This window comes from Pogoniulus pusillus, chromosome 21 (genome assembly GCF_015220805.1).
Source record: "Pogoniulus pusillus isolate bPogPus1 chromosome 21, bPogPus1.pri, whole genome shotgun sequence".
Classification (NCBI taxonomy): domain Eukaryota; kingdom Metazoa; phylum Chordata; class Aves; order Piciformes; family Lybiidae; genus Pogoniulus; species Pogoniulus pusillus.
Window position 1 is genome coordinate 20,339,691 of NC_087284.1, and position 27,634 is coordinate 20,367,324.

Genomic DNA, 27,634 nt, shown 5'->3' on the forward strand with positions numbered 1-27,634 from the left:
TGCTTTTCAGTGAAGTAAGACATTGGTAGTGACATCTGTTTAATATTCAGATTCATGGGAAGAAGGCAGCCTGGGAAGTGTTTGAATTCACCAATATTTGTTCAGTTTTTCTAGTGTTTTCAGTTGAGGTGTGGGGAATGGATAAGTAGAATATTGAAACCAGTAGTTTTCTCTCAGTTAAAACTCAGAGTGAGAGAGGTGACAAAAGAAGACTCTTGTTGTGCCTGAGTTATTATCCAGACCCTTTTAAATGTATATTTCAATAATGTGTGATTTTAATCCTAGAATTTCCTATGGTAGACGACAACAAAAGGTAACCTTGCAAAAGATTTAATCCAGTATGCCTTTATTATTTCCATAATAACCTATAAATTCCTTCCTAAAGACAATCAGATCAGGTAAACCCCTCTAACAGCTCATCAAGTTCTGTTTAAAGCTACCTTTTCTTTGTAGTTTTTATGCCTGCTGGAAAGGTACACTAGGGCCTTGCTTCTTTCAAGGCTAGAGAGATGATTCTCTATCCTAGCTGCCCTCCTTTGTGTTCTCTTGACATTTATTGCTAGCTTATGCAGCCTGTTCTTTTGGTATTATTTTCTTTTGTGATGGCTTCTTTTCCTTTACCTTTTCTCTTTTTCCCACTGCTCACTGTGTATGCTTTTACAGTTGGTGTATCTGTCAGCCATCAGGCTGTAGGCAGAAAAAGTCATATCTCTTCGGCAATATATATGCTGCCTCATGAGATACTTGCTGTGCATTTCCCTCTCCTGTTTCTTTCTTTATTCCCATGCAAACTTACCAAATAATTTTGTATATTATAGATGGCCAAAAGCTAAGCTGTTTCTCACAATTGCTGAGCTACAGTGGAATCAGCCTTTATCCCAGTTAAATGATGTGCTAGTGTTGATGTCAAACTGAGTGTTCACACATGCATATATGAAAAGCATATGCTATAATACTCTTGGAATATTTTAATATTGCCATAATAGGAAGTACCTTTCCATCCAAATCATTGGGTGAACGATGATCTGACACAGCAGTTGGAGTCCCAGAGGAAAGCTGAATTCAGCTGATAATTTGTTTTAAAGTATGCTGGAATGGAATTGCATAACTAAGCCTGTCTTCCTTTGCAGATTGGCTCAAGGCCAATAAAAATACTGTCATCTGGATTGAGTCCTTGTAGAACTGGTAAACTGGTAGCTACAGGTACACCCACTGGGAGCTGCATTAGGCTGTTTGAATGAGATGATTTATAAACAGTAGCAGAGATCATAAAGCTCTGGACAAAAAGACAGCTCCCTGGGAGCACACATTATGTAAAGTCTGTTCAAGCAGTAAGAAGACTCATTCAAAGCACTTCAGAAATGAGTACTTTTTCTGTGCTTCATGAACATAAATACATAAAGACATTGAAACTGCCTTAAATTAAATACACTTGATTTTATGTTCCACAGAATTGTCATTGTATGCATCACTCTATTTAGTACTTCCTATTAAAGAGGCAAAAGATAAGGCATATATGTGGAAATGTGTCCCATTCCTGCTGCTGGAAGCATCAAATAATGGGAAAAACACTGAGTGCAATGTTGCTGATAAAAACGTGGTGACCAGAGCTGGCACAGGGGCTGAGTGGAGACCCAGTGGTCAGTGCTGCCATGGCACCAAGGGGAATGGAAGGGGCAAGGCGGAGGCTCACCACTCCATTCCTCCACTTAACACCCACAACACTGCTGACCAGAGGAGACACACTAGAAAAACCACGAAGCATCTTGTGTAACTGCTGCCTGGTTGACCACTAGAAGTGATTACTTGACTGCAGTCCCACTCCCACACTCTGCACAAATGTAGATAACAAAGCATGCATATTGCTCCAATTCCATATCTCATTTGGAGGAGATTGAGAATTCGACACCAAAGAGCCAAGACAGATCCACGTGTTCGCCCTCGCACACCTTCTGGAGAAGGGATGCTTTTTTTTTGGGTAAGATTTGAGACCTCAGCTATGCTGAGTGCTTCTCCAGGAGACTGAGTGTGTGATTGCAATTGTAGTTTGGAGCTAATATAGTGCCTATGTAGTTCAGTGTGTATATTGCTGTCAATCTTAAAGTATCTCTGTGTGTTGCATTTAAAAAGACTGTACTATTTGTGCACCCAATTGCTTCTTGTGAATGTGGTCAGACTAATAGCAGACAGGCTGTTTGGGTATCTGATGTTGGGCATATCTATTAGAGGTAAGTCCAGCCACCTGTAGCCCCTCTAATCTCTGAGGATTGGCTGGAACGCAAGGGGATTATCTCTTACCAATGCAATATTAAATCACTGTGGTTGACAGGATTGCCATGGATGAACTGCTAGAGAAACACAAGTGTACACCGTCCCAGGCAGGGATAGAGTGGGCCCAGAAATTTTGAAAGGATGAAGACAATGGAAAATAAAAATAGGATCCAGTAGAGGAGTTATTTTTGCTTTTTGGTGCCTTGCAAAAGAAAAAATCTTCACCCCCTGAAGAGATTGCAAATGTAGAGTATATAATTCTGAATCATAGACTGAGCACATTGGCTGGATTCACCTTCTCCATCTTTTGCTTCTGTAACTCTCTGTGTAGGACTCCACATAGCAGACTTTACATCTTTGCTTATTTTCAACAAGACAGACTAAGAATATCTTCTTTGTTTTCATTTCATTTGGGTTCATAGAATCATAGAATCAGCCAGGATGGAAGAGACCTCCAAGATCATCCAGTCCAGCCTAGCACCCAGCCCTAGCCAGTCAACTAGACCATGGCACTAAGTGCCTCATCCAGGCTTTGCTTGAACACCTCCAGGGATGGTGCCTCCACCACCTCCCTGGGCAGCCCATTCCAATGCCAATCACTTTCTCTGCCAACAACTTCCTCCTAACATCCAGCCTAGACCTACCCCGGCACAACTTGAGACTGTGTCCCCTTGTTTTGTTGCTGGTTGTCTGGGAGAAGAGACCAACCCCACCTGGCTACAGTCTCCCTTCAGGTAGTTGTAGACAGCAATGAGGTCCCCCCTGAGCCTCCTCTTCTCCAGGCTAAACAACCCCAGCACAGGAACCATCTGTGAGCAAAGCACAGGGCTTTTCCTCAGCAGATAGGTGCCCTGCCCTGACATGTCCTCACTATACAATGTCTCTTGAATAAACAGCACCAACTGCTTATTAGTATCCTGGTCAGCCCAAGGAAAGCTTTGTGTGTGTTTTCTTGCTCATACAGGTTCTCAGATGTCAGCAGTCACTAAAGAAACTGCAGAATTTGTAATGTGAAACCCAGCAGTCACAGAGCAGGTTTCATAGGAGTACATGGGTTCATAGAGAAATGCCTGATCAACTTTCAGTCAAAATCAGTTCAGGAATATTTGATACCATGCTGATGTCATGCCTACTGTATGAAGAAAGGGCTGTTGAGGTGTTCTGGTTTGGATTTGCATCCCAACAAATGGGAAGTTTACCCTGGGAATAAGTTTACCACATTTGCTCAGAATTTTGGGAGGTAAATAAAATTGTATTTACAAAAGTAGACTAAATATAAAATTATAAAAGGTAATAAACATGTACAAGGCAAATTACATATAGTTACAGTTCTGTACACAACACAATACAGTACAGGTAGATCATGATATGGAGGAGATTCCTCAGTGTGAGTTACTCTCTCCTCTGGAGGTTTTGTACAGTCTGTGCCTTCTGACAGATTTGAAGTCAATTCCACTATATCAGATCGTTCAAGACATCCCATTCTCACTTGTTGTGTTATTGAAGCCATCCACTTAGCCCAGATGGCATCTGTTGCATGATGTGGAGAGGAACCTTTACCTTTAAACATCCAAGTCAAAACTGGTAATCTGGGAGCTAAAAGAAGTTGTGACTCAGTTCCAATTATATCAGAAGCTGCTTTAACTCCTTCATGAGCTGCCAATATTTCTTTCTCTGCTGGAATATAATTTGCTTCTGAGCCTCTGTATCCTCTACTCTTTGGCAGGCCCTTTTAGCTTGATGACAAAACCAGCCTTCCCTAGAGTATCATTATTTTGTTACCTTGCCCACAGAATTCCTCAGCATCAATGACAGAGATGTCATGGATGAATTACAGATGTGCTGCAGCTCCACACAGAGATGTCATCAATGAGTTGCAGATGTGCTGCAGCTCCACACAGAGATGTCATCGATGAACTGCAGAAGTGCTGCAGCTCCACACAGAGATGTCATGGATGAGTTGCAGATGTGCTGCAGCTCCACACAGAGATGTCATCGATGAATTGCAGATGTGCTGCAGCTCCACACAGAGATGTCATCGATGAACTGCAGAAGTGCTGCAGCTCCACACAGAGATGTCATCGATGAACTGCAGATGTGCTGCAGCTCCACACAGAGATGTCATCGATGAACTGCAGATGTGCTGCAGCTCCACACAGAGATGTCATCGATGAATTGCAGATGTGCTGCAGCTCCACACAGAGATGTCATAGATGAATTGCAGATGTGCTGCAGCTCCACACAGAGATGTCATCGATGAACTGCAGATGTGCTGCAGCTCCACACAGAGATGTCATGGACGAATTGCAGATGTGCTGCAGCTCCACACAGAGATGTCATGGATGAGTTGCAGATGTGCTGCAGCTCCACACAGTCATTGATGAACTGCAGATGTGCTGCAGCTCCACACAGAGATGTCATAGATGAATTGCAGATGTGCTGCAGCTCCACACAGAGATGTCATGGACGAATTGCAGATGTGCTGCAGCTCCACACAGAGATGTCATCGATGAACTGCAGATGTGCTGCAGCTCCACCTCTCTCCAGTACATCACAGATCACTGCATGACAAATTGTTGGAGTGTGTTTCCACCCCTGGGGCAAATGATTAAAGGTGTACTGGATGCCCCACACAGTTGAAATTTACCAGATTAGCTCAGATGGTTTGGGAGTAAGATGAAGCTGTATTTACAGCAGAGCAACACTTACAAGCATATATACACAATGTATTTACAAGCATTTACAATTATATACAACTTAGAAATAATATAGAAATCCAAACTCCCTCCTGGACAAAGGAAAACTTCCCAGACAGGCAGACAAACAAAGCAAGCAGCAAAGCTTACGTTGTTTTTTGTTAGCCAAGATTAATGGAAAGATATTAAAGCAGAGTTAAGAGGAAGCTAATAGATCCAGCAACACAAAACAGACTGGCCAGAACTGTTTACATTTTGGCTGTTTATGTCTCTCAGTAAACCAATGAATGATACAGAATTCATAATTTTCACAACCAATGATCTAATTTCTCTCATCAAAACATTCCAGTTAGCCTCAAACCAGCGCACCATCTTGCTGCAGCTGAATTTTCCAGTGGATATCCCTAAGAGCATAATTACCTTCCCTACTGCTTGACCTGTCATACTCATAAAAATCCTTAGCTCAAGACATACCCAGTCCAGCAGCAGCAGCAGCTGCTTCTGATTTCACTAGTTGAGCAATATCCTTAAGACTGATTTTTCCTTCCTCCTGGAGTGTACCTTGCTCTGCATCATCCTGACTCTGACCATCACTGCTCACAGTCAAATTTGCTACCACTACCACCTCTGCCAGCTGTCCCTGCCTAGGGGCTCCACCACTACCACCACCCATCCCTGCCTGCGCCTGCAGCTGCCCCCCCTCAGGGGTTTCACCAGCACTGCTGCCGCTGCCCTTCCTTCCTTTCTTCCTAATCAGTTTACTTCCCAGTTGGGTATGGGGCATATCCTTTTTCCTTTTCCAAAGGTTCTGAAGCTGGACATTTTAGGGCACAGCAAATGACTTGCTGCAGTTCTCACTCCACCTAGGTTTGAAACAACTTTTCCATTAACCTCTGTCTCTGTGCTACTGCTTGCTGAAAAGTTAAACATTCCACTTGATGCCTGTTCTTCACTACCAGTCTCCCATTCTTCTGTCTCTACCCTCTCTGTCTCCTTCTCATCACTTGAATAGCTTGCATTGGACTCAAATTTCCTGCTTTTTCTTCTCCTTTGCTTAGAAAGAGATGGGTTAACCCTAAAAATAATCATTCCTCTCCAAGAAGTGAATGCTATCCATGCTACAGCAACAATAGCAAACCAATCCAGGCATAGAGAGAACTCCCCAAACTGGCTCTCAGTTACAGGAAAAGCAAATTCAACAAATCCACATGGAAAATCCATAGTAACATTGTTACACCCCAAAAACATTAATGTGGTAATCTCCAAGGCATGCCACAGCCTTTTGGCAAAAGAAATCCACAAATGTAATGATTTACAGGGGAAACAAAGCACTGATAAAACAGTTAGGTCAAAACTGGGGAGACCAAAAGCCACAAAATAATTAAAAAATTTATTTTGAACTTCTTGTTCTGAGTATTAATAAATGAATCAATCAAGCTAGCTGCGTGTTGGGTGCCGGAAAGAATTGGTGTGGTTTGGATTTGCAGCACAGCAAATTGGAAATTTATGCTCAGAGTAAATTTACCACATTTACTCAGGGTAAATTTACCACATTTGCTCAGGGTAACTTTACCACATTTGTTTTGGAAGTTGCATGAAATCATTTTTACAGAAGCAGAGTAAATATAAAAATGTTAAAGTAATATATACAAGGCAAACTTGCATATATTTACAGTTTAATAAATAGCACAGTACCCCCTTGTACAATATTTCATCTCTCTCCCCCTCTCTGGATACAAAGGAAGTCCAGAGGGCCTCCTGTCTCCATCTCCCCCAGCCCCAACTCCCCTGGCTATCTTTAAAGGTGCTACAGAGAGGATAGGTGATGGGGCAGCTACTAACTGGCAAGTGAGCAGGGTCTGGCAAATGGACAGCTGGAAACAGCTGCTGGACAAAGGAGAGCAACAAACACTGCACATTGGTTGGGTGAAAGGATATTAATTAATCAACATCTATAGCTGCTCATTTTAACAACAGTTTAATCACCTTCTTGGGTCACAAAAAGCTGAGGTCATAAATGATGGTCATGAATGGGAATGCTTGCTTGAATGGTTATACCTAAATCGAGGCCATGCTGGGTGAACTGATCTGTATCATGAAGGCATAGCCCAAGGTTGGGCTATTTCTGTAGGATTATGCAGACAGTGCCTGCCTGTTCACAGTATTGGCTGCAGCTTAACAAAGATCACCTGGGTAAAGCACCTCCTTTGCATATCCAGGATGGGAAAACATTGTGGCAAAGCAATAACAAATCCCACTTTACTGTCACAGCAGTACAAGAACGGGCAAAGGAAGAAAGGCATCTGTTGGGGATTTCATACTCCGTATTATCCCCAAGCAAATGGTACCGTTGAGTGAACAAATGTGTGGTCAAGCAATCTGCTAAAACTCAGGAGACCAGATGGCATCTATGGCTTTCCAATGCCATCTATGGCTTTCCAATGCCATCTTTAAACAAAAATGGAGTTGAAATGGTTGCCCTAAAACGAAAGCTTTCTGTATTACTGCTGCAATTGTAGCACCTCAGTTGCATCTGGAACCTGGGGAACACCCTCCAGGTTTTTACGCAGGACAATGTGTGTTAGTCAAGCTACCAGAGACTGGGATGGTAGCAGTGATGTTAACGGCTCCAGAGAATCTCTGCCTTTGGGAAGCAAAGGCTAACTCTGGAAAACCCCACTGAATTAGTACCAGATGGTTAATGCTGTCTTTCTAACTTAATGAGTGCCTGTTAGACAGGTGCCAAGAGATGTTCTTTTATATTTTCCAGGTAACCCAGATGTCAGAACACTGCACCTGGAACCAAGGACTCTCCTACACTAACCTCGAGTCCACAGGGATTGTTAGTGTCTATGTGTGGTGTGAATTTGTCTCTGATTTGTATACTGGCTTGTAAACAGAATGGTTTCTGACAGAGCAACTCTTGATTTTGAACAAAGGTGCTAGCTGCAATTTCCATATTCACACACTTAGATAACAATTGCAGTTGGAGCTGACAAGCATGACATTTATAGCCTGCATTGGGAAGATATGGTTTGGCTTAATAATGTTTCTGTGTGTTATGGAAAGGAACAGCATCCTGCTGGAATCAAGAAGATATTCAGGTGGATTTTATCCATCCAAGCCACACATGCTTTAAATCATAACCTGGTTTTAACCTAGATACAGGGAGTTGCAGATGCAAAATCCAGTATTACTGCTAGTTTTCTCCCACTTATGTCTCTAGAAGACCCCCTTCCTATGGGTATTCTTCCCACAGACACAGCAGGGAGCTTGCCAAAATTATTATGGCATACAAGTCATATCTTCAAAGAGTAAATCCTTATTCTTCAGACAGAAAGTGAGTTGCTGTATGATTTAGCTGTTCATTTTTGCCACCATTGGTAAAATACGGTGTACATAGTATGAAAATAGAGATGTAACTTTCCCCTGTAATTGGCTCTTATGAGATACAGCAAATTTATGGCCCTGAGGGTGAGCAACCTATGTCCTGCAATATAATCAGCCTATGAATACATCCTAATGGAATAGAGGCCAAGACTGTAATAACAGAACTGGTTGCACCTACAGTTGTTCCTGGTTTGGGGATGACAGTGGCCTTTGTAGTTATATACCATTTGACAAGGTGTCATAGGTTTTTTGTTTAAGAGTGCAACTGGCTTAGATTATTCTACTTCACTCTTCTTCTAGGGAAAAAGGGCAGTAAAATAATAACACACTAGCTGAATTGGAGAATAAGATACAGAAAGGTTGTATTTAACGATGTGCAGGGAAAGGTACAGCATACATCAATCCTTAACACCTAATACAGATACAGGGTACCTAAGAATCTCCCCAAAAACTTCCCCACAGCCAAGCCAGGAACCACCAAACCCCCAGTGCTCCTTTTCTCCCAGCCCCCATTGCCTCCCAGTTAGGTCCAAACAGGCTGCATTCACTGCAGCCCATGGCCTTGGAGGCCACAGCCTACAAAGTACTCACAGAATCAACCAGGTTGAAAGAGACCTCGAAGCTCATCCAGTCCAACCTAGCACCCAGACCTGTGCAATCAACTAGACCATGGCACTAAGTGCCTCATCCAGGCTTTGCTTGAACACCTCCAGGGACGGTGCCTCCACCACCTCCCTGGGCAGCCCATTCCAATGCCAATCACTCTCTCTGACAACAACTTCCTCCTCACATCCAGCCTATACTTCCCCCAGCACAACTTGAGACTGTGTCTCTTTGTCTGTTGCTGGTTGCCTGGCAGAAGAAACCAACCCCATCTGGCTACAGCCTGGCTGCTCCTACATAGTTACCAAATAGGGATCCCTCCAGAGAGTTGAAAGGAAACAGGAGAAAAGAGAGTGAATTGAGCTTGCTGCTTGCTTTTAAAGTATGTGCAGGCTTATGGGATTGAATAACATCATTACAATATCTGGGGGTGACTAATTTGTCCCCTGGGACAGATCTTGATCTGTGTAGTTTTCTTGGGAAATCTGGGATAACCTGAAACCCCTCAAGCCATGACAGAAGAGATTCTCTTTTGCCCCAATCAAATGAGTCAGCATTATGGCCTTACCAATTGGAAACAATATGAGTGGGTTAAACACTGTTAGCCAGATTACATCACCCCCCCAAATCATCTGGTGTGCTAGATTCACAGCATAAGATATAAGGCAGTAAGTGCAAACTTTGCATGTCATAGTGATTGCCATGTTCCCTCGGCTAATGCTTGGGATGGTTTGATCTGGGATTCTAATGATGTCAATGTATATACCTCATTATGGGCTGGGTTACCTGAACTCCAGTGTACTTTGGGACTCCTGACCTTATGTCCCATGTGGAAAAAGACTCCTGTCTGACACCTCTGGGTGGCTCCCATAAAACAGGCAAAAGTAGTGTTAGGTGAAGATGTAGAGAGACCCAGGATCAGGCACTCAAGCTCGGGAATGGAAGCATTCTGGGGATTTGGGTCTGATACTACATGTACATGCTCATGGATGAGTAAATTAGCCTGTCAAGTAGAGAAATCAGCTAATACTACTGACAAAAGCATACACCTGCTTAACTGTCAATTGCAAGCTACTTTGAAAATGGCTCTTCAGAACCACATGGAACTGGAATTATTTCTGTTATGGCAAAATGGACTTTGGGGCTATCCAAACCTCTCCAGCACAGACAACTGCATTCACATCCCTAACATGACACAGGCCTTCAACATGTATTTGAAGAAGATACAACAAGTGGTGACAGACACATGTGAAACAGGAGAATTCATATATTCACAGGTTGCATTAGGTTGGAAAGGACTCTCAAAGGCCAGTCATCTTCTCCAAACTCCCTGCAATGAGCAGGAACATCTCCAACTACATCGGGCTGCCCAGGGCCACATTAAGTTTGATCTTGCATGTCTCCAGGGCCTCAACCACATCCCTGGGCAGCTTGTTCCAGTATTTTACCACTCTCATTGTAAAGAACCTCTTCCTTATGTCTAATCTAAATCTGCCCTGCTCCAGGTTAAAACCATTGCCTCTCATCCTATGACTACAAGCCCTTCCCCATCCTTCCTGTAGGTCTCCTTCAGATATTGAAGTGTATCTATAATCAATTCCTGGCTTTCAGGAATATTTAAGTGGTTTGGATTTGGTATCCCTGGTTTATGTTTATTGTGATTATAATTGTGATTACAATTGTCATAAGTACAGCAGTCTCCTGTGTAAAATCATCTATCATGAAAGCTGTTATTAAGATGGTTCATCTTACATCTTATACCCTTTCAAAGGAGGAGGAGGATGCCTCAATCATTGTCCTGGGTACTGGGATCATAATTTGAGATAAATTTGAGTGTGTGGATGTGACTGCAGTCAGGGGAGTGGAAGTATGGGAATGATAAAATGATGAAAAAAACACTGAGCTCAGTGTTGCTGATAAATACATGGTGGCCAGAGCAGGCAGAGGGGCTGAATGGAGACCCAGTGGTCAGTGTTGCCGTGGTACCAAGGGGACTGGAAGGAGCAAGGTGGATGCCCACCACTCCACTCTTCCACTTGTCACTTGCAACATGGACCCTTCCCAGAAGGCATTTGTGACCTCAGCTATGCTGACCTCAGCCATGTGTGCAATTGCAGTTGTAATGTGGCACTTGTAGTTTGGTGCTTGTGGATTGGAGTTCAGTGTGTTTATCTATGGTGATCTTAAAGCATCTGTGTGTGTTGCATGTAAATAAACTGTGCTGCTCCTGCATCCAGTTGTTTCTTCTGAATGGTGGCTGGACTTACAGCAGACAGGCAGTTGGGGTGTTGGTGTCAGGCCTATAGTTCCCACAACTGGCCTGTCTGTTAAGTGATAAGTCTAGTTGCCCTTAGCCCTTCTATTCTCTGAGGACCAACTATAACATAAAGAGGTTTATCTCTTACCAATTTTAACTTTGTCTAAATGCAAAACCTGTAGACTCAGACACAGTTGGATTTGTACATATCAGGTTTCATAGAATCATAGAATCAGTCAGGGTTGGAAGGGACCACAAGGATCATCTTGTTCCAACCCCCATGCCATCGGTAGGGACACATTACCCTAGATCAGGCTGGCCACAGCCTTATCCAGCCTGGCCTTAAACACCTCCAGCCATGGGGGCTCAACCACCTCCCTGGGCAACCCATTCCAGGCTCTCACCACTCTCATGCTCAACAACTTCCTCCTCATGTCCAGCCTGAACCTACCTCCAACTTTGCTTTATTCCCCCCAGTCCTGTCACTCCCTGATATCCTGAAAAGTCTCTCCCCAGCTTTTTTGTAGGCTCCCTTCAGATACTGGAAGGCCACAAGAAGGTCATCTGGGAGCCTCCTCTTCTGCAGCCTGCACAGCCCCAACTCTTTCAGTCTGTGCTCGTAGCAGAGCTGCTGCAGCTCTCTGAGCATCCCTGTGGCCCTTCTCTGGACACGCTCCAGCATCTCCACATGCTGTTATAGATGTCTTATATGAGCAGAATTAGGAAAATCATCTTTCCAATTTTTTTCCCCTAATGATTAACCTAATAGGGTACAGAAAAAAATGAAAGGAGGTCATAGTTGTTATAGATGCCCTATATGGGTAGAATTATGTAATACTTTTATGTAGCTGTTATGTTCATTTTCTTTGACTGCGGGTACCAATTAAAATGTGTGTGTAAAGTGGTTTATACTGCAACAAAAGCATTAAAAAGTGGCAAAGGTAAAAAACATTGAGATTTTTTTACATTCTTCTGTTGGGAAAAAAAAGAGCAGAAGCTGATTCAGTATTGTAAAATATTGGTCACGTGTTGCATAACTATCACATCCCAGAAAAACTAATCACAGTTGTGGCAGAAGAAGCCTTGTGAATTCAAAAGTACTCACTTCACTATTCATTTGGTAGTCAGTTTGCAAAGATGAATATATTTTGGTTATGGGAAAGAGAATCCTTTAAAAATACTGATGTGAAGTAAGCTTCAGAGCTGATTTCTGTGATATACAGACAGCAAAAATGACTGAAAAAGCAAAATTCTGAGTTAATTTGGACTTGGACTATAAAATGAAGGCATCCTAAGTGAAATACAATTCTCTGTTGACTTTTTTTTTTCCTAGGAATCTACACAAGTTCATTTTTCATTTGTCAGTTTTGCCTATGAACTACTCTTCCATTTACTTAGAAGCATATCAAGCACATGACAGTTCTCTAATTTAATTGTATCAGGCACATGACAGTTCTCTAATTTCATTGGGCTAGAAAATATCCAAGCTATTGTGTTGCTGTATTGGTTTGTTTGTTTGTTTTTCCCCCCTCCCCAGAACATTATCAACTGTATGTTCCTGAATCAGCTCAAGTTGGATCAGCAGTTGGCAAAATAAAAGCAAATGATGCAGACACTGGTTCGAACGCAGACATGAAGTACACAATTATCAATGGGGATGGCTCTGGAGTGTTCTCCATATCTACAGACAAAGAAACAAGGGAAGGAATTCTGTCTCTGAAGAAGGTGAGCAGCAGACTTTGAAAATCTCCTCTGTGTGTCATTAAAATATGATGATGGATGCTGAATAAGCAGATAACATGATGAAATCTGCCGAACCATAAACTCAGCAGTGTGAGCTTCATCACATTGCTTCCTGAGACACTTTAAGTCTTTGCAGGTGTTTTGGGTTCAGTTGAATCTGCTGTTGATATTCAATACCACGCAGCTGTCATGTCAGCTTCAAAATGAATGTGCTGGTTGGGACTTGAAGTTCAGATTGGAACATGTGAGGCTTCCTGATTCTCTGTTGGCTGGACCTGAGCCCTTTGCCATCCCTCAGGTGTGCAGTTCTTGCCCCCAAGCTAACCTGCTCCATCAGTTTCCCTGGCACTGAGGTCAGGCTGACGGGTCTATAGTTCCCAGGTTACTCCATCCGACCCTTCTTGTGGATGGGGATCACGTTGGCAGTTTCCAGTTTCCTGGGACCTCTCTGGTGAGCCAGGACTGCTGGAAAATGATGGAGAGTGGCTTGGCCAGTTCGTCTGCCAGCTCTCTCAGCACCCTAGGATGAATCCCATCTGGTCCCATGGACTTGTGGGTGTCCAGGTGGCTCAGCAGGTCCTGAGGATGTAAGAGAAGAGATGCCCAAAGGTATTTCACTATCCCCATCACAGTCTATCAAGCTTGTTAATGAAAGTGATCAAGTCAATTTGGAATACATCGATTTCTCTCTTTTCCAGTCTTAGCATTGACCATACATCAATTTCTCTCTTTTCCAGTCTTTAGCATTGACCATACATCGATTTCTCTCTTTTCCAGTCTTTAGCATTGACTATACATTGATTTCTCTCTTTTCCAGTCTTAGCATTGACCATACATCGATTTCTCTCTTTTCCAGTCTTTAGCATTGACTATACATTGATTTCTCTCTTTTCCAGTCTTTAGCATTGACCATACATCGATTTCTCTCTTTTCCAGTCTTTAGCATTGACTATACATCGATTTCTCTCTTTTCCAGTCTTTAGCATTGACTATACATCGATTTCTCTCTTTTCCAGTCTTTAGCATTGACCATACATCGATTTCTCTCTTTTCCAGTCTTTAGCATTGACTATACATCGATTTCTCTCTTTTCCAGTCTTTAGCATTGACCATACATCGATTTCTCTCTTTTCCAGTCTTTAGCATTGACCATACATCGATTTCTCTCTTTTCCAGTCTTAGCATTGACCATACATCGATTTCTCTCTTTTCCAGTCTTTAGCATTGACCAATAAGGATCAAAAAGCAATAAAATCCAGGGAATTCACACTGTTATAAAAGGAGAACCTGAGGCTCACTCTAAACTCTGATTTTTTTCCAGAACTGCTACATTAGCCACAGTTGTGTTGTAGACAAAACCTGAGTACATCCTGTTTCGTGTATAACCCTCTCCTTTCAAGCATGGCAGCGACTGTCAGAGTATCACTCCTTTCCAGTAACACAAAGGAGTGCAGTTTAAGTTCAAGAGGAAGGATGTAGTCAGCTAGCAAGCTAAGCTGAAGCACAGAATGTCACTGATGTTTTTTTTTCCCCAACAGCCCCTCAATTATGAAAAAAAGAAATCGTATACGCTTAACATAGAAGGAGCCAACACGCACCTTGATTTCAGATTTTCACACCTGGGACCATTCAAAGATGTCACAATGCTGAAGATCATTGTTGGCGATGTGGATGAACCTCCTCTCTTCACTATGCCTTCCTATGTCATGGAAGTGTATGAGAATGCGAAGGTTGGAACCGCTGTTGGCACAGTCACAGCACAAGATCCTGACACGGCCAACAGTTTAGTAAGGTATTCGAAGTTGGATATTGAATTCTGCTAGCTGAAGAGTCAGTGATGTCTGGGGATGTGTGAAACTCTTTTATCCTAGTACCTAAAGGGAAACATAAAAATCAATTGAGCAAAGAAGTAAAGAAGTGAAGGCTGCCTGTTACCTCACTTCTGTCCAAACTTCTGTCACATTCGGTGAACAAGGAAAGTCCTCTCCCAGTGCAGTTGTGCAAAACTGGGGGGAGGGAGGAAATGCAAAATTCAGCTGTTTGGTTTATTCATAGCTTTGGAAAATGCTTAAAAGTAAGGAAGGGGAACCCCAGCACAAGAGGGACATAGAGCTGCTGGAGCAGGTCTGGAGGAGGCCACAAAGATGATCAGAGGGTCAGAGCACATCTCCTGTGAAGACAGGCTGAAAGAATTGGGGCTGCTCAGCCCAGAGAAGAGAAGGCTCCAGGGAGACCTTATAAGTACATTGCAGTATCTAAAGGGGATCTACAGAAAGGCTGGGGAAGGGTTGTTTAGAAGGGCTTGGAGTGCTAGAACAAGGGGCAAGGGTTTGAAACTGAAGCCGGGGGGATTTAGGTTGCACATCAGGAGGAAGCTCTGCACAATGAAGGTGGTGAAATACTGGAACAGGTTGCCCAGGGGTATGGTTGAGGTGCTGTCCATGGAGACCTTCAAGATCAGCCTTGATGTGTCCCTGGGTGTCCTGATGTAGTTGGAGATGTCCCTGCTGCCTGCAGGGAGGTTGGACAAGATGATCCTTGAAGGTGCCTTCCAACCCGGTGTGAGGTCTATGTGTGAGTAAGTCAGAACACTGCCATGATGGCTCTGTATAAGTTAGGTTTAATAATGTGATCTTCAGACCTCTGTCAGTTTGCACTGCAGTTACCATCTAGCCATGGTTCTGAGCAAACGTCTGCACACACTAGTTCCTCCAGCAGCACCTCTCCAAATGGCCTGCTGACAAGGCCACTATACATTGCCATACCATATGAAAGGGTGCATATCACTGGCCTGCTGCCAGTCAGTGTTCTGCCAATAGCTCTACATCTATACAGGATCATAACACTGCTTTTTTTCCCCTGTCATGCTGCTACTGTGCTATACATTTCCCATGCTGTAGTTGTCCCAGGTGCTTGTGCAAGATAGGAACTGGTTTAGGAACATTTTTCTTCATGGGCAAGCAGTATAATTCTTGCAAGATTTGGTTTGAAGAGGAAGCCATTATTTTATTATACACTTCTCAGAGAGGTTGTGGGGTCTCCTTCAAGGCCTGTCTGGATGTGTTCCTCTGTGATCTGTGTTAGATGGTATTGTCCTGCTCTGGCAGGGGGATTGGATTCAATGATGTCCTTGGGTCCCTTCCAACCCCTAACATCCTGTGGTTTTATCCATCTTGCACTCTGTGGCCAGGTTTTATCTATCTTGGTAGAACTGACAGTGAATGTCATTAGCCACTGTGCAGGCTTTTTTTATGAAGACATTGATCCTCTGAGATCTGAACTAACACTGGTGCAGCATGGGACTCTGGAGAGGCACCAAGCTGGGTTGGTTTGCCCTCAGGTTCTTCCTGAGTCTCTTTCTGAGGGAGGAGAAAGACTGCTTGGGAAAAGGCTGTTTTTCCCAGAAGCATGCACACAGTACTCTTATTCCTCTCCGTGCTGGTTGCAAGAAATGCCTTCACTGCTCCTCTGGAACCTTAATGAATCTGAAAGATAGCATGAGGGTAATGAGATCCCATGTCTTATTAATTTCTACACAATTCCTAGCTCATTCAAATAAAAATAGTTATTATAGGCATAAAATCATTAAGTTTCAATGCAATTTTTTAGAAAGCACAGATCTCACCACAGATAGCTACAGAGAGGAATTGGACAGCTGATCTGTGTGGAAATAATGGAGTAGCCATTCCACAGCCAAATGGCTCAGATACATCTCCAAATGTTATGAGTCCACAGTACAAATTATGGAGCAGTGATTTGCTTAACAGATTCTCTTAATTCACTTGTGTGTACTTTCTGCTTTATGAGGACACTCATCACTGTGTGTCATATGGATAAAACATTAGGAACACACTGTTGTAATTAAATCATTTCTTGGCTGTCCAGCCACTAAACTGGATATAGTGCAGTGATTTGTTCACTGCCTGATTAAGTAACAGTTTGTTTTGGTGGCAAGAGTGATTCTCATAGCCAGAGTAATGGTAAGTGGAGTAGGTACCACTAATTAACAATACTGGGGAGAAGTCTGTTATAAAAAAAGTTGTGTGAGTTAAACCCAAAAGTGATAATCTCTGCTGTTAGAAGTTGGACACTGGAATGGGCTGCCCGGGGAGGTGGTGGAGTCGCCGTCCCTGGAGCTGTTCAAGGCAGGATTGGACGTGGCACTTGGTGCCATGGTCTAGCCTTGAGCTCTGTGGTTAAGGGTTGGACTTGATGATCTATGAGGTCTCTTCCAATCTTGGTGACACTGTGATACTGTGATACTGTGAAGTAGAGAAGGAGCTGAAAGCATTTATGCTCTTATTTCCTCACTACAGTTTCATCATTGATTTTGGCTCGTTCCTGAGTGGAGCAGCCTTCAAAGGGCACTGACATTGTGCTCTTGTGCTAGTGCTTGTATTAGTATTTTACCTTTTCAGTTCCACCAAAAGACCTCTAATAACAAATTAGAGATTTCCTTTGTTCAGGCACTATCTGGTTGAGAGCAGCCCCACACAACGTTAAAGCTTTGGGCAGAATGGTTGGATAGCAGCCCAGCAGAAAAGGACTCAGGGACAGCAATGTGAACATGAACCAGCAGTGTACTCATGTATGGCTGCCCTGTTCTGGGGGAGCTGAACACCGCTGTAGTATCCTCATAAAACAGAGAGTGTAAAACAGACTGATGAATGTAGCATTTCTATCACATTCCAGAAATGCAGAGGGCAGAGAATCTCAGAAGTCTTCCCAGTAGTCTTTTATTACTGCATTGACAAATCCCTGGCTTTACAGAATCTCAAGAGTCCCATTTACAGAAGTCCTAGAAGCCCTTAACAGACAAAGTAGCTAACAGCAGCAGTAGAAGTCCCAAGCATGTCCTTAGCAGTATACCCCTAACAAACCCTCCCAGGCTGCTCTATTGCTCAGAGTGGCTGTTTATATACTCTTTGTTATCAATTACTTAACCAAGACAGTCCAGACACATCTGTAAGCTAAAGCATACTCCCAGTGAAAGGTGCCAGCATGACAGGAGGGCTGGCAGTGGTTTTGTCTTGCTCTTTGCAATGTGTAATTGGTTAGCTAGATAGTGTTTCACAGTCCTGAGCACCCTGCACATGGAAGCTCTTATCCTGCAGAGCACCTGCTGCAACACTGAGGTGGCCAAGAAGGCCAACAGCATCCTGGCCTGGATCAGGAGTAATGTGGTCAGCAGGAGTAGGGAAGCATTTGTGCCCCTGTACTCATCACTGGTGAGGCTACACCGTGAATACTGTGGACACCAAGAAACCAAGCTGGTGAAGGGTTTGGAGAGCAAGTCTTATGAGGAGTGGCTGAGTTAACTGTGATTGTTTAATCTGGAGAAGAGAAGTCTGAGGGGAGACCTTGTTGCTCTCTGGCACTACTTGAAAGGAAGTTGTGGTGAGGTGGAGGTCAGTCTCTTCTCCCTAGTATCAGATGTTAGGAGGAGAAGAATTGTCCTGAAATTGTACTGGAGAGGTTTAGATTAGACATCAGGAAAATTTTCTTTATGGAAAGAGTGGTCAGACATTGGAGCAGGTTGACCACAGAAGTGGTGAAGTCACCATCTGTGTAAATGTTAAACAATCACAGCAACAGGCTGCTAAGGGACAGGGTTTAGCACCAGACTTGGTAGTTACATAATGGTTGCACATGATGATCTTTGAGGTCTTTTCTACTGAAAATGATTCTGTGATTAGAATAACAGAAGAGCATAAAAAAGGGCCACTCATTGATTCATGATAAGAAAAACATGGCCAAGCTGTAACCCTTTCAATATGTCTGTAAATATACGTGACAGAACAAGTGGGACATGCTACTGCTGCTAAATTAGAAAGGGGTTTTGTTACTCTTTTTGCATTGGAAGTATTGGGGGTACTGGTAGATAGTAGCTGAAGATGAGGCAGCAGTGTGCCCAAGTGGCCAAGAGGGCCAAGGGCATTTGATATCTTTGCGACTCACAGTGGAAAACTTGTTCTGCATCAAAAAACCACATAGCATTATGAACTGCATGAATAAAAGGTGTTCTTTTTAATGGCTCCATAACTCAAGAGTGTTTCTTAGGCTGCTTTAAAAAAACAATTGTATGACCTAAAAAAACCATGAAGGTAATATGCTCATGTAGCTTTCTGTTACTTTGGGTTGTGCAGACTATAATGAATATTTATTGCTTTATGTCTTCATAGATATTTAATTGATCATAACACAGAAGAAGATAGGTATTTTACTATTGATGCCAGTACTGGGACCATTAAAACTGCCAAGATTTTTGACAGAGAAGAGACGCCTTGGTACAACATCACAGTGACTGCTTCTGAGATAGGTAAGTACCATACTAAATGTAGCAGTTATTAGGGTTCTAGTTGAGTCCTGCATCAGTAAGTTTGCAGATGACACCAAGCTAGGAGCAGGTGTTGATCTGTTGGAAGGTCGGAGAGCCCTGCAGAGGGACCTGGCCAGGCTGGATGGGTGGGCAGAGGCCAATGGGATGAGATTTAACAAGGCCAAGGGCAGGGTTCTGCACTTTGGCCACAATAACCCCAAGCAGCACTACAGGCTGGGGCCAGAGTGGCTGAGAGCAGCCAGAGCCCAGGACCTGGGGGTACTGGTGGATAGGAGGCTGAAGATGAGCCAGCAGTGTGCCCAGGTGGCCAAGAGAGCCAATGGCATCCTGGCCTGCATCAGGAACAGTGTGGCCAGTAGGACAAGGGAGGTTATTCTGCCCCTGTACTCAGCACTGCTCAGGCCACACCTTGAGTGCTGTGTCCAGTTCTGGGCCCCTCAATTCAAGAGAGATGTTGAGGTGCTGGAAGGTGTCCAGAGAAGGGCAACAAAGCTGGTGAGGGGCCTGGAACACAAACCCTATGAGAAGAGGCTGAGGGAGCTGGGGCTGTGCAGTCTGGAGAAGAGGAGGCTCAGGGGTGACTTAACTGCTGTCTACAACTACCTGAAGGGAGGTTGTAGCCATGTGGGGGTTGGTCTCTTCTCCGAGGCAACCAGCAGCAGAACAAGGGAACACAGTCTCACCAGGTTGGAAGAGACCTCCAAGATCATCCAGTCCAACCTAGCACCCAGCCCTAGCCAGTCAACCAGACCATGGCACTAAGTGCCTCAGCCAGGCTTTGCTTGAACACCTCCAGGGATGGTGACTCCACCACCTCCCTGGGCAGCCCATTCCAATGCCAATCACTCTCTCTGGGAAGAACTTCCCCCTATTTAATGTGGGGTTTTGAGGACAAACATTTTGAGGGTGAGCTCTCACAAAAGTGCAGATCATAGCTCAAGACACTGTCACTTAAAGGTGTTCTCTTACTGGCATGTGAGTGCTAAAGCAAGATTCATTAATTACTTTGTGTAATAGCACAATTAGTTTAGAGGAAGCTGAAGTCAATCTTGGGAAAGGTTTCTGTGTGCTATTTTGCTAAGAAATCTTGTGTAAGTTGAGATTGGCACAGAACATTTGAATATTGCAAAAGGTTTAGTAATCCCTTGTGTATTTTGCAGACAACCCTGGGTTAGTGAGCCATGTTCCCGTTGGTGTTAGAATCTTGGACATCAATGACAACCCTCCAGAGCTTGCCAGAGAGTATGATGTAGTTGTCTGTGAGAATGCAAAGCCTGGTCAGGTAATCTTCACACTTACCTTTCTCCCACTGAAAAAGAAGATTTACTTTAGTTGTTAATGCCACATATGTAAAAAGTCTGATTTGGGGAACACAATATTGTAATGCTTCTTTGTGTAACATTTTTATTTCATGTTTGATTAATTCCTTAAGTTTTTTAGGCTGAAGAGAGAAGGATGAAGAATTTATTCAATATATCTTTCCAAAAAAATCCCCAAGCTATCTTTAATATCAACAGGCAGATCTTTGATCTTGTCAGACAAATGATGGAATTTGACAAGCCACTCTCTGCTCATCAAAATGAGTGAAGCAATTTTAATACCTGTCTTCTAAGTGCTACATGGCAACAGGGTTTCAAATACAGCTCAGTGAAATGGCTGATTAACTTCCTCACTTTCTGCATGTTATTTCCCCTTGTCTGGGCAGAGTCACTATGGAAAAGATGTTGACTGGATTTTTCAAAGCTTTGAGCATTGGGAGACTCAGCTATGACACTGAAGAGGTGAATCACATCCAGCCACTGCCTCTGTGATGAATTCATTTCATTGCACTCCATAGCTTGACAATTTTACCAAGTGTCTTTGGGTTTTGTTAGGTTTTTTTTCATTGATTGACATTTTACCTGAGACTCTATGCTAAATTTTGGGGTGAGATGCTAAATTTTGGGGTGAGATGCTAAATTTTGGGGCGAGATGCTAAATTTTGGGGCGAGATACTTAAATTGATGTAAGATGTGTCCCTGTCCATGGCACGGGGGTTGGAACTAGATGATCCTTGTGGTCCCTTCCACTCCTGACTGATTCTATGCTAAACTCTATGCTGGGTTTGTATTATTACAGAGGTAGTAAGTTGTAGTTGTGAGCTCCTCTCTTTCCCAAGTAATACACTGCTAGTACTAAGTTTTCTCATCAAACCTCTTAGAGCAGTGTACATAAAGGCATAGTGGCATATTGTTTATCACAGTATCACAGTATCATCAAGGTTGGAAGAGACCTCACAGATCATCAAGTCCAACCCTTTACCACAGAGCTCAAGGCCAGACCATGGCACCAAGTGCCACGTCCAATCCTGCCTTGAACAGCTCCAGGGACGGCGACTCCACCACCTCCCCGGGCAGCTCATTCCAGTGTCCAATGACTCTCTCAGGGAAGAACTTTCTCCTCACCTCCAGCCTAAATCTCCCCTGGTGCAGCCTGAGGCTGTGTCCTCTTGTTCTGGTGCTGGCCACCTGAGAGAAGAGAGCAACCTCTTCCTGGCCACAACCACCCCTCAGGTAGTTGTAGACAGCAATAAGGTCACCCCTGAGCCTCCTCTTCTCCAGGCTAACCAATCCCAGCTCCCTCAGCCTCTCCTCGTAGGGCTGTGCTCAAGGCCTCTCCCCAGCCTCGTCGCCCTTCTCTGGACACGCTCAAGCATCTCAATGTCCCTCCTAAACTGGGGGGCCCAGTTTATTTAACACTGAGACTGTAAAAACACTTTGTCAGACTATAGGGCTGAGCAAAGTTACCTGGACTGCCAATGGCTGAAAGCTGACACCTAAAGAGCAGTATAACAGCATGGTAAGTTGTGTTTGATACTTGCCTCGTGAGCTCATCACTTATGATCCCAATGGAATTTCTGTGTTTCCAGCACTCCTGTAGTAACCAACTCATATGAACGTGCCTGGCTTTTTCTACTACAAACATAAACTTTTGATGCCTGCTACCTCATGCAGCAAAGAATCGTGCAGGTTAATTGTAGGTTTCAGGAAGATTTATTGTCTCGGGGTTTGTTGGATTTCTTTGGGTATTTTTCAACTTTTCTATGCTGTCTTCAATCAATATTTACCATCTCTTGTGTTGGCAGAATGAGAGAGAGCAGTTGATCCCCATTTATTATCTCTCTGCCATTCATAAATCTCTAGCACATTGCACTTCAGCTGTCTCTTCTCCAGACTGAAGAATTCTACTTAGCTTGGATATGCTGTGATAAAGCCCTTCTAGGCTTTTGATAATTCATCTTGTCCTTCTATAAACTTCCTCCAATTTCTCTCTACTCACCTTGAGATGGGGAATTGAGGATCAAGATGTGGATATGGAGTGGTTCATAATTCTTACAGCTTATGCTAATAACAATATATGGTGGTCTCAGCTTTGTTCTCTATTCCTTTCTTAGCAATTTCTAACAGTGTGTGCTGGTTTGAAGCTAGCTAGAATGTTTTGGTGAGAAGAACTAGATTACAGGCTGTGGAAGGAAAACAGTGGTGGTGTCTGCTTCACTCATAGGCTTGCTGAGAGATATAAAAATAAGAATCCAAACATAGATAACACACTTCTCCTGTGCTTTTTAACAACAAGTAAGCACTGAGTGGAAAAAAGTGCCTGTTATAACACCAATATAATGAGAAGTACTGGTTAGCTTAGAGATCATCATCATCATATATATACATGTGAGGTTAAGAGCTTATGTCTTACAAATTTCACTTGGCTTTGTATTGCCTGGCTACTGAATATGAGGAAGATCTTCCCCTTTTCTTTCAGAACAACTCAGTATTGGAAGTAGATGTAGTTGACTGATTATTCATATTGCTCATGAGTTGTTTATTGTTGCCCTGGCCAAGGAGTGGTCCAGAATAAATCAGTGTGGAACAGGAGGGCTCTGTGAGTCCCTCTCATTGTAGAACAGGTAATTTACAGCAGAGACAGTACTCCCTGTATTTTGAACAATTATTTAAGGACCTTGCCTATTATGACTGCAGTTTTCTTCAGTGCTCTTATCAAGGGCATTTGAAAATCTAATTAGATGGGTTTATCAATTTAATGTCTCTTGTTAATAAGGATCAGAACTTGTAAAAGATTTAATAAAAAATTATAAAACGTCTTAAGAATTAATTCAAACTGTTGCCAACATATTCTGATGTTTTAAAACTCATACACTTCATCAGTTGTCATAATTACTGTGTCCAGTTCTGGGCTCCTCAATTCAAGAGAGATGTTGAGGTGCTGGAAGGTGTCCAGAGAAGGGCAACAAAGCTGGTGAGGGGCCTGGAACACAAACCCTATGAGGAGAGGCTGAGGGAGCTGGGGGTGTGCAGCCTGCAGCAGAGGAGGCTCGGGGCAGAGCTCATTGCTGTCTACAACTACCTGAAGGGAGGTTGTAGCCAGGTGGGGTTGGTCTCTTCTGCCAGGCAAGCAGCAACACAACAAGGGGACACAGTCTCAAGTTGTGCCAGGGGAAGTCTAGGCTGGATGTTAGGAGGAAGTTGTTGGCAGAGAGAGTGATTGGCATTGGAATGGGCTGCCCAGGGAGGTGGTGGGGGCACTGTCCCTGGAGGTGTTCAAGCAAAGCCTGGCTGAGGCACTTAGTGCCATGGTCTGGTTGACTGGCTAGGGCTGGGTGCTAGGTTGGACTGGATGATCTTGGAGGTCTCTTCCAACCTGGTTGATTCTATGACACACAAATGTGTGTCCTAGATGAAGAATATGTTTGGGTGTCAAGACAATAGACACTTTTATTTCTTATTTCTGAATCAGTGTCTTAGAAATCTTTTCCTTAGAAAGCAAGAGCCATTAATTAGTTGGCCTATTAATTACAAAAGTGTGTCCTAGGTGAAGAATGGTCTAGCCTTGAGCTCTGTGGTAAAGGGTTGGACTTGATGATCTATGAGGTCTCTTCCAACCTTGGTGATACTGTGATACTGTGATACTCTGTGAATATGTTTAGATTTCAAGATGATAGACACTTTTATTTCTTGTCTCTGAATCAATGTCTTAGAAGTCTTTTCCTTAGAAAGCAAGAACCTTTCAGGAAAGAGTACAGACTTGCTGTTTGAAAATAACTCTGCCATAAATAAGCAATATTTAATAAATTAATATAGCTTTTTAAGGTCTTATCTGGATTTTTTACAGCTGTGTGTGGTTATTTAACTGCACACTATTTGAGCAATAACAAACTTAATCACTTGAAACTATTTCTCCATGAAATGTTCTTTTTGTCTTGCTTTGCCTCACACCATTTCAAGATTCTTAACAAAATCTATCTTATATCAAGTCAATCTGAGATTTCTTTTTTCAAATGGTGTGGTTTTCAATACAACCTTTGCAAAATCCAGGAGAGGACAACTAGCTTTTGACAAAGGTTTTTACTGATACAGCTATGGCTTTGGTAAATGACATGATTGAATGGGTTGCCCAGGGAGGTGGTTGAGGCCCCTTCCCTGGAGGTGTTTAAGGCCAGGCTGGATGGAGCTCTGGCCAGCCTGATCTAGGCTAGGGTGTCCCTGCCCATGGCAGGGGGATTGAACTAGATGATCCTTGTGGTCCCTTCCAACTCTGAACTGTTTTATGATGCATGATTGGTCTTATTCTGATACAGATCAGTCAAAAAGTATTACAAAACCCTTTTAAAATATTCTAAACAATTATCATCAGTATTGTTAATTGTCTAGGGTGTGCATAGTCATAAAATATACTGTCTTGCATATAGTTAATGAAATAACCTTTGTACTATATTGACTTCAGAATGTATTTATTTTCTCACATGTGAATGGAAGTAGAGAAGGCTGTGATTTTAAACCATACCAAACCACTTGAGCCCTACTGTTTATGCTTCAGGTTCAGTGCAGACAGATTACAGCTGAACACTGAACAGAAAAATTCTTATTAAAAAAGCATTTTCCCTTAGGTTATCTGTCAACTCAGTGCATCAGACTGTCTGGGCTCCTCTGCCTATACCACAAGAACAAAGTTTATTAAATTCTACTTCAGCACTTGAGCTTACAGACCCAGCAAGGAAAGGGAAGCAGAGGTAGAAGTATTGCTTGGTCACACACATTCCAAAAGCTTAGCTCAACTTTGATTGAAAGTAAAATTTTAAAACCACCAGGGGCTTTTGAAGGCAAAGACTGCCTTGGACCAATTCCTCTCCCATGCATGAATCATAGAATCAACCAGGTTGGAAGAGACCTCCAACATCATCCAGTCCAACCTAGCACCCAGCCCTAGCCACTCAACCAGACCATGGCACTAAGTGCCTCAGCCAGGCTTTGCTTGAACACCTCCAGGCACAGTGACTCCACCACCTCCCTGGGCAGCCCATTCCAATGCCAATCACTCTCTCTGACAACAACTTCCTCCTGACATCCAGCCTAGACCTCCCCTGGCACAGCTTGAGACTGTGTCCCCTTGTTCTGTTGCTGTTTGTCTGGGAGAAGAGACCAATCCCCACCTGGCTACAACCTCCCTGCAGGTGGTTGTAGACATCAATGAGGTCACCCCTGAGCCTCCTCTTCTGCAGGCTGCACGCCCCCAGCTCCCTCAGCCTCTCCTCATAGGTTTTGTGCTCCAGGCCTCTCACCAGCCTTGTTGCCCTTCTCTGGACACATTCCAGCACCTCATGGTATTACATACTTGACATTTTGGATAAGTAATTATTTTTCCTAACCAATACTGAAGTGCATCTCATTAGTGGGATGGCAGATGACACTCTGCATTGGCCACCCTGGTTCAGTCTGAATATTGGGTCCATAATAACAGATGTTTGTGTGAAAGTGTGATTTTGAAAGCCACAGGATGAAGTGCAGATGGTGAAAATCTTTGCTCCAGATTCTGCCTGTAGCAGAATGTCAGGATGTATAAAAACTTTAGATGCAGAAAATTGCAATAAGATAAGTTTGACCATTCTCCTGAGGTCAGGTACCATTTGCATCAAATCCAAATTTCAATGCATTCACTGTTCATTTTTATTTCAGGTAATTCAGACTATCACTGCAACTGACAAAGATAACTCTGCAAATGGGGCAAGATTCCATTTTTTCCTTGATGAAGGGCACTCTTTGAATCCCAACTTTACTCTGAGGGACAATGAAGGTAAATTAAACACAAATCTCAAAGAACTGGATCTCTGTCTTGTCTGGGATGTGTCATTGAGCAGAACAACTTCCATGTAGTTGTTGAAAGAAGGGGAAAAGTGTAATCTGTCAACACTGAACTGGCCAGTATCAAGGACACAAGTGTATGCAGCATACTGCAACCTACGACTTATCAGATACTGGATTTTATTCTTCTGTTTAGTTTTAGCATCTATGCTTCATTCAGGAATGTTTTTAGAAGTGGGTTCATGAAATGGATGTTGACAGTGTGGTCTATTTCTAGGTCGGTAGTGCTGAATGGATGCTCTCAAGGTTATTGCAAGTTATTGCTTAAAGAAGACAATGTCAATTTAAGCAGCAAAAAGAAGTTGAATTAATGCTTATTTTTATGGATCTGATACCAACAGCAGGTCTTTCAGTGCTTCTTGGATGGTCATCTATCAATTCATGCTCTTCCTAACAAACTGTGCCTACAAAGTACCATCACAAATGCACAGCAGATAGGGCCAGAAGGAAAGTGGCCTTCAGGGTTCACAGAGTCAAGTGGTTCTGAATAGTTACTGAATCAAATACCCACCCAACTTTTCAAACACACATCCCCCCCCCAAAAAAAAACACAAATAGGCCTTATTATTTGTGGAGTATTGCCTCATGTTTTGCATTTTGCAACCTTATGAAAATGAGAGTAAACTGAATGCTTGTCTGTAGCTTTCCTGTATGTATGTGTTGTGTCATTTGATTTGTGTGCATGTGTGGGTGTGTTGGGTGTTTGCTTTATTTTACAGTTATATTTTCACAGGCATGCCATCAGAGAATGCCTTCTGAGATGTTACAGGTCATCATGAGGCACTTAGTGCCATGGTCTAGTTGACTGGCTAGGGCTGGGTGCTAGGTTGGACTGGATGAGCTTGGAGGTCTCTTCCAACCTGGTTGATTCTATCTGTAACAACTGAGAAGTATCAGCTGCATCCTGGGTACATATGCTACATGCCATTGTGTCTTTAATAGGCTCCACAGGTGAGATGGTTGATTCATAACCATCCCTGGAGGTATTTATAAACCACAGAGGTGTGGTGATAAAGAATGTGGCTTAGCACCAAACTTGGCAGAGTTAGATAACACTTGAACTCAATGATCTTAAAGGTCTTTTCCAACCAAAACGATTCTATTCCTCTATGTTTAAACTGTTCTTTGTTGCCTTTCAGGG

The 27,634-nt window shown here is 43.1% G+C and overlaps 1 protein-coding gene across 9 annotated transcripts in view; it reads left to right on the forward strand.

Annotated features, from left to right (window-relative positions):
• CDH18 (cadherin 18) overlaps positions 1-27,634 on the forward strand; it is a 200,383-nt gene that overhangs the window by 162,297 nt on the left and 10,452 nt on the right. For all 9 annotated transcript variants that reach the window (XM_064161190.1, XM_064161186.1, XM_064161188.1 and 6 more), the window contains 5 exons: positions 12,755-12,942; positions 14,499-14,752; positions 19,143-19,279; positions 20,461-20,582; positions 26,308-26,425. In XM_064161190.1, coding sequence (XP_064017260.1) covers positions 12,755-12,942; positions 14,499-14,752; positions 19,143-19,279; positions 20,461-20,582; positions 26,308-26,425 — 819 coding nt within the window. The remainder of the gene's footprint in view (positions 1-12,754; positions 12,943-14,498; positions 14,753-19,142; positions 19,280-20,460; positions 20,583-26,307; positions 26,426-27,634) is intronic.